Below are 12,432 nucleotides of genomic sequence, written 5' to 3'. Positions count from 1 at the left end.
TTGCAATCTCCTTTGTCTCCTTTGCCTTTGTAGAGTGTGGTGATTTTGACATCTCTCATGTGTAGGCGGAGACTACATGTACTAAAAAATTGTGTTTTGAAATTTTAATGTGTGCAATACATAATTTTTGTTAGTTGTGACTTGAGTGTGGATTTTCACAATTTTTTTGTAAACTTCGCAATACTTCTGTACAAAAAGGTCATTTAAAAAGGATTTGTAGATTCAATGTTTGCTAACATGCATGCAAAAAAGCCATCAATTTTCATAAATGCAGTATTCGTTACGTAAGACATGTCAGTAAAATCCGATATGGCTGCCGTACCCATGGAAATGAAACTTTTTTCCTCAAATGTTATTGCTGATTTTAAACTCTTGACTATGCTTGTTATATGTTTGAAATTTGGTAAAACTGATCCACTAATAAGCGAGATAGCCTTCATGTGTAGCTCCTCCCCCCCCCCTTTAATGAAAACAGGGTTGTGATACATGGAACAACTGAGGAGTGTGGGGACAAAAAGAATAAACGGTAGAGAATAGTTTAAAATATTATTGTGAGCTACTTATACCTCACAGGGGCTCGGGACAATGTCGTTAAACACAGCAAAATGTGACAAAGAGAAAAAATGCAGGATCCATGTAAAGATGAACAGAAAAAAATGTATATAAAGACGTTCAAAACTTTCAAACCAAGATTTCGCAAAATTACAAAAGTGATCTGGCTCCTTGATTTTCCCCATTGTGTCGTCAGTTGTGTTTTCAGCCTCCAGATTCACTGTGATCGTGAAAGTTGCTACGAGCAATCAATGACCACCTTGGTGGACTCTCCTCTGCGGATCAGCTCCATTCCGTCCTTGACCTGTTCCAGGGGCAGCCTGTGGGAGATCGCAGACTTGACGTCTACTTTCCCTGAAGCGACCAGATTGATGCATTCTGGATAGCTGAAGTTTAGAAAAAAGGAAAAATTGGATTTGAAAAAAAGGGGGAGGGGTGTAATAGACAGAATTGTCTTTTTATGACTGGTTTTATCTACCTTGGAAGAGAGGAAACAGATACAGTGACTGCCTCCCTTCCCCACCCCTAACCCACTCACATCCTCCAACTCTGTGTCTGTCTGTCTATCTCCTGTCCGCCCCCCCCTCCATCTCCCCCTCTCTCTCTCTCTCTCTCTCTCTCTCTCTCTCTCTCTCTCTCTCTCTCCCTCTCTCTCTCCCTCTCGCTCTTTCTCTCTCTCCCTCTCTCTTTCACTCTGACCCTCTGTGTGAGAAATTGTGTTGAAGTGAGACACACACAAAAGCAGAGATAGATAGATAGATAGATAGATAGCTAGATAGATAGATAGATAGATAGATAGATAGATAGATAGATAGATAGATAGATAGATAAATACATACATAGATAGATACATAGATGCATATATACATAGAGACAGAGATAGAGCGAAGGAGAGAGATATGAACAGACATAATATAGAAGCGAAGACCCACATACAGCCAGATACGTTGCTCACAGAAGATATCCATCTGCAGCGCACGATTGTCAGTTGCGTCTTATTTATAAAAGGAAGAAACAAAAATTCTTAATAAGATCTGTTGCTTTAACGTAGGCATTGTAAATGAATATAATACTATGAGGCAAAAATTATGAAAATGGCCGTCTTTTAGGACTGGTGATTTATGTATAAAACTGTATATGGCACATGATCCCGGTAATTCAAATCGCTTAGAATACAATTTATACTTTCACTAATTGGATTTTGTGATCAACAGCGTGTGATCTTTCTTTGCAGACCTTTATTCACAGTTTTCACGCAAACTAAATGACATTTATTTGTGTGATAATGGCTACTACACAAGTTGAAAAGAAGAACCAAAACCCCGCAAAACATCTCAAGAGAAAAATAAAGAAAAAAAAAACCGCATAAGATTACAGATATTGATGTCTCACTTTCGTTACAGCTCGCTCTCAGTTTCTCAGCCGTCACTATCTTTACTGCTAATTCATCAAAACAAGGCTCCTTTTGGTCAAAATCAAAGATAATACGTCATGTATATATTATTCTTATCTTTAACTTTGTCTTCTAAAAGTTATCTCATTGTAGTAGTGCGCTTTAATGCGCTTTAAACGAACGAAGCGCGACATATAAACAACTAAAAGGTTGCAACTAAAGAAATTAAATAAGTCAGTCTAAGATCGTGGGCTGAAGGCGACCCATGACATATATTTGCTAAAATCTAGACCTTTTCTACAGTGTGTCACGCATATGTCCAGGTACTTTATTTTGGACAAAAGCAAAGTTGTTTTTGTATTTCAACAAGCGTATCTGACAATAGTCACACAGATCTTAGCAGCTAAAGCTGTTTAGAAGACTGACATTTACACCCTAAACTTGGACGACACTGAATGGTCTAAAGGTTTCACCTTCACATCAGAAGATAATAATAAATAGCATTTGTATAGCGCATGTCCCTACTCGACAGAAAGCTCTATGCGCTTTACACTATATTATCACCCCAGCAGACTATAGAACACTCAGACACATTCTCAACCTCCCGGGATGCATGCCGTGCAAGCAAGCAGTAAGCGCTCAAACACTAACAAACTGACAAAATCTTTCACTCTCTATACTATAGCTGGGTATCCATTCCCACCTGGGTGAAGTGGGGGAAATTCGTGTAATGTGTTTCTCCCAAGGACACAACGTCGGGCCCGCGGCTCGAACCCCGAACCTACAACCTCACGGTTACGAGTCCGGTTGCCTAACGACTAGGCCACCGACGCCACAAAAGTCTTGTATCACTGCCGCGGAAGGGGACTTCTCCCCCAAAAAGACACCCGCACTGGATACAGGTGTCGTTGCCCATGTAATATGTAATAAAATCCCCACATCACAATTAAGCTGTATTGAAGCCTCTTCTTTAACTTGAGAACCATCTACGAATCGATTTCTGATCATCTGATCAAAATTTTACAAAACCCTAAGACAACAGACACAGAAAAAGAAGAAAAAAAAGGGAAACACGAAAACCTAAGAAAAGAAAACAGCAGGAAGTAATTTGCTGGATAGTGGGAAGGGAAACAAAACCCGTAAGAAAGGATAACGTCAAACTTAACCAAGGGCGAATAAAGAAGAAACGCGAAACGTTATGCCGTGAAAATAACACTTCCTTCTAAAAATATTGTCATTGTCTTCCATATCATCTTGAACAGGTTGACAATCTACAACTGCCGATTGCTTTGTACTTTGACTTTCCCACTCTTTCCTTGTCACACATCACCTCTCAGTTTATTAAAACTATTCTAGAAAGTAAAAGAAAAACCCCAGCTATAGTAATGAGGACCCACCCAGAGAAAGTTTATTTTGCTTTGATTGCCCCACACAAGGAAAAAAATCGAACTCTCTACTGTTTCTACAGGTTGAGGAATGATAAAAATCTACATAGGTTAAAGGTGACAACGTTGTAGATCTAGGTCCAACAATTGATGTTGTAGATCATTTTATGCCGTGTTGGGGTTCAATCTGCATGTCTGTATTTCACTAAAACCATCCTACTAAAATAAAGATCCACAGTGGGAGACTCCGTACTTAATTGTCGTTCTACCTATCTGAATTGGAAACAAAGGGCGATTCCTTAAACATTAAATTTCAATGTTCTGGTATAAAAGTCCGCAAACACCATAGCTTTTGCCCAGCTTGTTGTCCGAAGTAGTAAAAAACGCATTTTAGTATGATTCTATTTAGATAATTAATTAGAAGACAGGGCCGCCATTCTGAGGAATTATGGTCTAGGCATTTGCACTTACAATTTCAAATTCCTTTTCAGACCACATTTTCATGTCAGGAGGTTTTTTGTTTTGTTTTGATATTTTTGTTTTTGTTTTGTTTTTTGTTTTGGTAAGTGTTTTATGGCGCTTGCAACTGCATTAGATCAAACAGTATCATCGTGTGGGACGCATAAAGCATTTTCAGATTGTTAGGAATTAATTTGAATTTTGCCCGGGTGGCGGCCGAAGCTTACTCTCATCGATTTTACGACCTCCAAGGGATCTTTAGCGTGCGAAACTTGCACCCGTCACCACCGAGATTTGTTTGATTTTATCGAGAAGGCTAAGCGTTCGATGTTACCTACCCTAAGGTCAGGGATATGGCTGAAAGACAGCAGTAAGAAGTAGCCAGGAGTAGCATTAGAAATACTCGTAGAAAGAATCAAGAGCCCTCAGAAGGGGGATGGGGGAGGGATGGGGATGGGATGGCGGAGGCCTAGAGAGCTGAAAGCAGATGACAGAAACATGATTAGAGAGCAGGAAAGGAGGTGAAAGGAGAAATTCTCGAGAAGAAAATTACGAACCCGCGACCTTTTACCGAGAAGTGAACACCGTGCCTCTAGACCAAGAGAGCCCCCACGTTTGTTTGTTTGTTTGTTTGTTAGTTAGTTAGTTTGTTTGTTTATTGTTGAAGTTTTTTAATGTAGGTCTTTCTACTCCCCCCCGCCCTCGGCATAATTTAGATAATTTACGAGGGGGTGGGGGCCTTCCGACCCCACCTGTCGAGGCCAACTCAGGCTCCGGGGGATACAATACAATACCCCAAAAGAAAGACCGAAATATTCGATAAATATGTTCTCCCTAATCAGTAATCGAACTCGGGTCTCCTGCGAGCGACATCGAAGCGCTTTACTGCTACATCACAGACGCCAGTTTGTCAGGAATGAAAGAACATAATATGTATAGAGAATGTACACACTCTAACCTGCTCGAACGGCCACTTGTAAAAGACAATCACTTGTATAAACGACCACTTCCAATTTCTCCCTTTACCGTTTTTTTAAAATCATCTTATTTTCCATTATGAAACTGGGTGAGACATCCACTTGACTAAGACGTCATTTTTCCCCTCGACAGTGGGTGACCGTCATAGACAGTTTCAACTATAGTCTAAACAGACTGCCACACTCTCTCTCTCTCTCTCTCTCTCTCTCTCTCTCTCTCTCTCTCTCTCTCTCTCCCTCTCTCTCTCTCTCTCTCTCTCTCTCTCTCTCTCTCTCTCTCTCTCTCTTCTCTTTCTCTCTCTCTCCTTCCCCCCTCTTTCTCTCTCTCTCTCTTTTCTCTTTCTCTCTCTCCCCTCCCCCTACCCCTCTCTCTCTCTCTCTTCTCTTTCTCTCCCCCCCCTCTCTCTCTCTCACCTCAGCATGAAGCCATGATCCACGGCCATCTTTCAATGAGAGGCTTTTCCGTATAAGTCGGTGACATTACAATTACAATGTATTACTGTCTCGATTTCGCAAAGAATTGGGAGCAAAGTGGCACATTTATTCCGAAGCTAAAAGAACTTAAGCATGTTCTTGTGGCCCTAGTGAATAATAAAGACTCCATTGCTGTGGATTAACACTCCGTTAAGTTCAGAGGTCTAAATAATATACGTACAATGAGCCCAGTGGACCACGTTTTTTTTCACATAATGTTGTATTTTGTGAAGGTGGATTATTAATTGTAACTGTGCGAAATTACATTCCTAAGCACAAACTGCGCATAAAAGATGTAGCCCTTTTACTGCTTTTTTTCTCTTATTAATAATAATCTGTTAGTCATTTTGTTTTGTAAATATCATTTTTATTATTTTTTTAACTCGAGTGATGTTTTAGTCACTTTCTCCTTGTTCCCTCTCTTTTAGTTTTAATGCATCAATATCAGCTTGATGTCTTTCAAGTCTGTCTTGAACTTTGAGAACACTCACACATACACACAAACACACACACACACACACACACACACACACACACACACACACACACATATTCACACGCACACAAACACACACAGCCAAGGTGGGAAACCCGCCTCGTATATTATGATCGAAATTATGTCTTTTGGTTGTGGTTGGGGGGAGGGGGATATCTAAAAATTACATATACCTATCTAATATATATATTGTATATATAAATATATTTTTGTATTATATAATATGTATAACAATTATATATATATTATATATATATAATATTATATAAAATATATAACAGGTATGTATAATTATGTGTGTGTTTCTCTCTCTCCTCTCTCTCTCTCTCTCTCTCTCTCTCTCTCTCTCTCTCTCTCTCTCTCTCTCTCATTTTGTGGCTCTCTATCTCTTTCTGACACACACACACACACACACACACACACACACACACACACACACACACACACACATTCTCTCTCTCTCTTTCTCTCTCTCTCTCTCTCTCTCTCTCTCTCTGTCTCTGTCTCTCTCTCTCTCTCTCTCTCTCTCTCTCTCTCTCTTTCTGTGTGTGTGTGGTGTGTGCGTGCGGAGTAAATCATTTTTTAGCGTCAAGCGAGGGAGTGTGTCTCTTGTAACATCCGCCATATTATTTATAGAGCACACTCTCTGACCGTACAGAACTTCAGTACGAAAAGTGGGATTCTATTGTAAGTTAATGTTAGTTCACCAAATTAAGTCATCAATTTTGTTCCTCATTTCTCATTTTCCTATTGCAGTCTCTTTCCACGGTTAAGGAAATATTTCAATGTGAGCACTGATTTGAATTTCGTCTCTCACACACACATACACACACATACACACACACACACACATACGCATGCACGCACGCACGCATGCACGCACGCACGCACGCATGCACGCACATATAATACAAACATACATACATACATACATACTTACATACATACATACATACATACATACATACATACATACATACATACATACATACCGTCGGTGTCCGACTCTAACCGTGCAAGCGCCAAATTAGGTCAAGTACCTTTTTTGGTCTAAAAATAAATCTCGAAGTCTTCCGAAACCACACAGGAAATTCCAAAACAATCGTATGATAAATTTGGTGCGAAATAGTCCTGTGATCTAATCTCACATGACAGAATCGTGCTGAACTTGGATTCTCTATCCGCGCATCCGCCGGTCGACAGACGGATGACAGAAACCACGATTTCTCACAAGTTTCAAGAGATTGTGCCATCAAATGGTAAGTTATTTTGTTCAGGCTGTGTGTATTTAGCTGTAGATGTTAAAAATAATCTTTAAAGGTAGTTTATAGCTGTATTTTAGGCGCATGCACGTTTAGCACGGTCAAAACATTTCACAATACGATAGCCAGCATCGTGCATGTGGCACTGACACGCTTACTGTAGCAAGGTGCGGCCTGCTGGTGGCTGGTATGTGGCGCTTCCACGATTAGCGCCCAGTAATTGTTACTGTGAACCTATTGCAATGTTGTTGTTTTTTTTTGTTATTGTTTTTTTTGTTTTAATTTTTTGGTTTTTATTTAATTAATTATTGTTTTTAATATTGCGGAAATATATTTTAAAAATCCACAAAAACATCGACTAATCTTTCTGGACTGTTAGTGTTACAAGCAATGTTTTTTATTCAGAAAATGCATGTACCGATAATGGCCATGGTATTATCTTAGTTGAAGCAGAATGAGTCTTGTTGCTACTTTGATGTCTTAAAGATGTATTTTCCCAAAACTTTCTTAGTCTCTGGCATTACTACCACCAGTTGATGAATTTACTTTAATACTGATAATTTCAACCAGTCAGCAGCATTAACACCCTCCGAAAAAGTTTTATGTCTTCTCCACTTTCTTTCTTCCTATTAGAATAGCTTTATCCCATGAAACTAACGTTAAGTATTGCTTTAATTATGTCTCAGATCCCTATACATTGTGAGTCCACGCATTGGCTTGTTGTCAGAATTCATTGCAACTCTGAGGTAAATAGAACTATGATCCTTCCATTACCATTGTAGTCTCCCCATCCGTTTCAACTATTTTAAACCGTCACAAAAGAAGAAAAAGTAGTAGTGGTAGTAGTAGTAGTAGTAGTAGTAGTAGTAGTAGTAGTAGTAGTAGTAGTAGTAGCAGCAGCAGTAGTAGTAGTAGTTTCATCATTGTCCAACATCATGATCCTTGTTAACATCATTTACACAACCGCAACTACTGCTTGTTGAAGCAAAAATACTATAATAATGTTATTCTTTGCAGATTAACAAAGACCACTATTTACAATAGATGTTCAGTAAACCTTTTTATGTTTTTCTTCTCCAACAGAAAATGTATCCTCTCAGTCGAGCTGTGAAGATGGTGTGCCCTTCAAAGACGAGAGTAGCTTATACGCCACCTCGTCCTTCTGAACTTCTGCAGAGGGTCAGAAGTTCAAAATCCATCCCATCTGATGAGACAGAACCAGATGACAGCACTTTGAATGACATTTCTCTTTCTGAACGTGTTGTCTTTAATGATGCAGATAATGTATTGGTAAACCAGACTGTTAATAAAAGCATGTAGAATTGTTATTGGCCTTCAGTAAAAGACAGCATCCTCCACCATGGGAGTATGGTTGCAAACGTGTCCCTTGGCTCATTATGTAATGATCTCGCCTAATTAGATGGGGCAGCTACTGTTCAAGAACCAGTGCAGGCTGCAGATGGTACTATCCCTCAAGAGGTAGATGTAAACACAGACATTATGGATTTGGATAAGCAAGGGTGCAATGACACAAGTTGTGGACAACAATTTGAATGGGAATCAGTCGATCACATTATTGAAGAAGACGAAGAGGAAAACTTTTAAACGGAAAGAAACTTTGAAGGAGACACATCTTCGAGTAGACAAATAGCTGAGTACCAAGAAGCAACAGGGTCACGCCGTCAATCCAAAGACTGTTGATGGGCAAACAGATAAGGCAGTAGTAGAGCAACCACTCCGTTATTCCTCATCAAATATTGATCATTCATTGCTGGATGCAGTTTTCAGGGATAAAAAAATCAGTGGAGGCTGGGGGTGATATTACCGATAACATACCACAAGAATTGGAAGAACCTGCTCACATAACTTGGATGATAGAGACAACCAGGACACAAGTGATTCCAACGCTGTAGATGAAAAAGCCATTGGAGACATGGCTCGAGGACAACGGCACATCCATGAACGCTCTTATAATGTAAACAACATTGCAGCTCAAGAAAAGGCAAATGAGTCCACTCCAAGGTAACACAAAATGAAGGCGGATAAAGACAATTGGAAGAAAAATATCAACAAAAATAAAAGAGCTAAAGGAGAAGCCTATTTAGGAAGAAAATATGAGAAAGGTGGCTCAAAATACATTTTTTCTGAGAAGCCAACAAAGCTGTTAGGAGAAAGATGCAACTGCAAGACTGTTGGGGTTAAATGCAGTGATGTAACCGATGAAACCAGACAGAACATATACAAAGAGGCGTGGGCAATGTCTTGGCCTCAAAGAAATGTTCTGGTGAAATCGTTGGTTCACAGGGTTCCTGTTGGTAGACATTGTGTGGAGCAATCCGACTCTAGTAGGAGTAACACCTTGAGGTATCATCGCAATGTTGGAAGTGGACTTGTTCCAGTATGCAAAAAGATGTTCCTTAATACCACTGGGGTTACTCATCACACGATTCGAGCTCAAGTTTGTGAAGCTCAAAATACAGAAACCCACCAGCAGCCCAAAACTCAGGAGTGGCAATAAGATAATTTTTAAAGTCTCTTCCTACCCTGCCCTCCCATTATTGCCAGAAGTCCTATTCAAAACACTATATCGAGCCGATGTTTAACAGCAAGGCAGAGGTACATCAAGAGTATAAAAGATGGTGTGCAGAGAAGCAGATAACACCATCATCTAGGCAGGTTTTGGTTAACGAGTTTGAATCTGGCAATTACGCCCTTTTTCAGCAGAGAAAAGACCAGTGTGATCTGTGCGTCTCCTGCAGTGAAGGTGATGTGGACGAGGAAACGTATGTCTTGCATCGGCTGAGAAAGGAGCAGACACAACATTTCTAAAGGAGATAATAATAATAATAATTATTGCATTGATATAACGTATATCCATGCTCCTGAGCATGCTCTATGCGCTTTACAACCATTATTACCCCGTCAAACCCTCTGAGAACACTCAGAAACGTTCTCGGCTTCCGCGGAAGCATACAGTGCAAGCTGCTAATTTCACACCCTGTCTATAGCGGGTACCCATTTCCACCTGGGTGAAGTGAGGGAATGTTGTGCAAAGTACCTTTCCTAGGGACACAACGTCGGGCCCCTGACGGGATTCGAACCCACGACCTCACGGTTGCGAGTCCGAGAGCCTAACCACTAGGCCACCGACGAGATGACAAAAAGAGGTCACTCGCATATAAAGCCACGTTAAAAATGCTGACAATGGATCTACAATCAGTCCTAGGCATCCGCACTTTACTACAAGACAAAGCTTTGTGTACATAACTACACAATTTACGAACAAAGTCACCTGCTATGTGTAACATGAGGTTGGAGAAGGCCTAACGGCTAATGAATTTGCCTCATGTCTCTGCCACCATCTCAGCCAGGACCAAACTTGCAAGAAATACATCCTCTTTTCGGGCGGGTGCCCATGTCAAAATGCATGTAGAGACGTCACACTGTCTAAGTCAATAACTTTGACAGCGCAAAGAAACTACATCAAAGTAACTCTCAAGTTCCTAGGGAAAGGGCACACCCAGATGGAAGTAGATAGCGTGCATCACACCATTGAGGGAAATTTGAAAAATATGTCAATACATCGTCCATCTGACTACGTCAGGTACATGACAGAGGCGAATCACACCTTCTTTAAGGATTACACAGATGCAGGCACCTTGAAAAGCATTTGGCCCAGAAAGAAAGCAGGCGAACCCCAAGTTGTAAACATCGGATGTCTTCAGTACACACCGGGTGGCCGGATCAGCTACAAGAGCTTACTGTGAGAGGAAACTCCACTCTCATAGAGAATGACCCAAAACGCCTACTGACAAACAAAAGGAAGATTTCAGCCTCCAAGTACAAAGACCTCCGAGAGCTGAAACATCCCTCAGGATATCCATGCTTTTTATCATGCCTTGCCTCACGAATAATGCTCTGCAATAGGACATTCACATCATTTTCTTTTCAACAAAAAGTCTTTTTTGAGGTACATATTACTTGCCTTAGCCACTATCACTAATTGATTGTTTTCTTAGTACAGCATTATTTTTATATTTGACTATGGATTTCATTTTGCAACTATCTGTAATTTAATTTTAAGGAATGTCATTAGCAATGAAAACCCTTTGACATTTTAGTTATTCACGATATTATGAATTGACTTATTCTTTCTTAATACATTTGCAATCACTCTTAGTCGTTTACTTTAAATCAATGTCCTTTTCATCATATTTATTGTTAAAATAATGTTGCATTTTTCTGTTTTCCTTCACCCTTTAAATTCATGAAGTTAGTGGCATTGATGTATGTGCGACACTCTTTAAACCACCTGATGTATGTTTCCAATATTTTAAACATTTTCCATAAGCATGGTTGTCATAATTTCACAATAGAATTTAACAGGACAAACGTGAGTTTTTATTTGTTTCTTTTAAAATCGTACCACATGTTTGTCTGCACTTGATTCCACCAACATTTTATAATTATATTTTGCACATAACTCTTCTGTGGGCCTACGACGCTAAAATGGTATCAAAACTCAACAAGAGAGCATTCTATCCACTAGTAAACCTGAGAACGAGAAACGGTCAAGCGCCAAGTTAACCACACAGTGTTGCGGGAGATAAACGTGCAAGCCTCTAACCGTGTAACCGCCGGTTACATTTGCTCTTAAGCGTGCTGGACGCTAACCGTTTTTCTGGCGCTAAGCGTGCAACTGCGGACAAATTTTTATGCGCTAATCGTGCATATGCCTTAATTAATTAGTTTTTTAAACTATCGACTCGAATTTATGTTGACACTATCATTCAGTATAAAAGTATAAACATTCCAGCAACAATCATTAATTGGTAGATAGTAAGAGAATTTTAAAACGTTTTTTTCATTTTTCTCAAAATGAACTCTCGTGCACTTACACGGTTAGAGTCGGACATCGACGATACGTACACGTACGTACGTATGTATGTGCGTAGTTAGGCACCTGCGATCTCACTTCCAATTTGGTTCAATTAGCTGCTGGTAGACAGATATGTTGAAAATTTTTTTTAAAAAGAACTAATCATCTGCTGTTGTACTTGGGGCTTAGCTATGTTCTAACAAACATTTTTTCAGAAAATGTTCTTGCTTTATTTCGCTTCTTTTGCCCTTGCAACAGCAAATGCTTCTGAACCCAAAATTAAAACACTGTGTATTTGAGAAAATACTCTAGCAATGAAAATATTCTTCAGCTTGATACCGTTTGTGTTTACGCTGATTTACTATCTATAGCCTTCATCGTTCTCAGCTCTCATAAGCCTCAAACATCACAAATAAAAGGAAATCTCTAGGATGAAGTCTGTTTTAAGCACATGTAGCCAATCAGATTTATTGTTCTTTCTCGCTTTTCGTCTGTCTATCTGTATGTTTGTATGCCTGTCTCACCTTACCCCCCCTCCTCTCTCTCTCTCTCTCT

The 12,432-nt window shown here is 39.8% G+C and overlaps 1 protein-coding gene across 1 annotated transcript in view; it reads right to left on the bottom strand.

Annotated features, from left to right (window-relative positions):
• Window positions 1–790: 790 nt before the first annotated feature.
• LOC101854305 (sorbitol dehydrogenase) overlaps window positions 791–12,432 on the bottom strand; it is a 21,730-nt gene continuing 10,088 nt past the window's right edge. Inside the window, exon 3 of the mRNA XM_005091337.3 lies at window positions 791–938. Within this exon, the coding sequence (XP_005091394.2) occupies window positions 791–938 (148 nt within the window). The remainder of the gene's footprint in view (window positions 939–12,432) is intronic.

Source organism: Aplysia californica, unplaced genomic scaffold (genome assembly GCF_000002075.1).
Source record: "Aplysia californica isolate F4 #8 unplaced genomic scaffold, AplCal3.0 scaffold00028, whole genome shotgun sequence".
Taxonomy (NCBI): domain Eukaryota; kingdom Metazoa; phylum Mollusca; class Gastropoda; order Aplysiida; family Aplysiidae; genus Aplysia; species Aplysia californica.
Note: the sequence above shows the minus strand (reverse complement) of the source record. Positions and strands in the feature narration are given on the sequence as shown.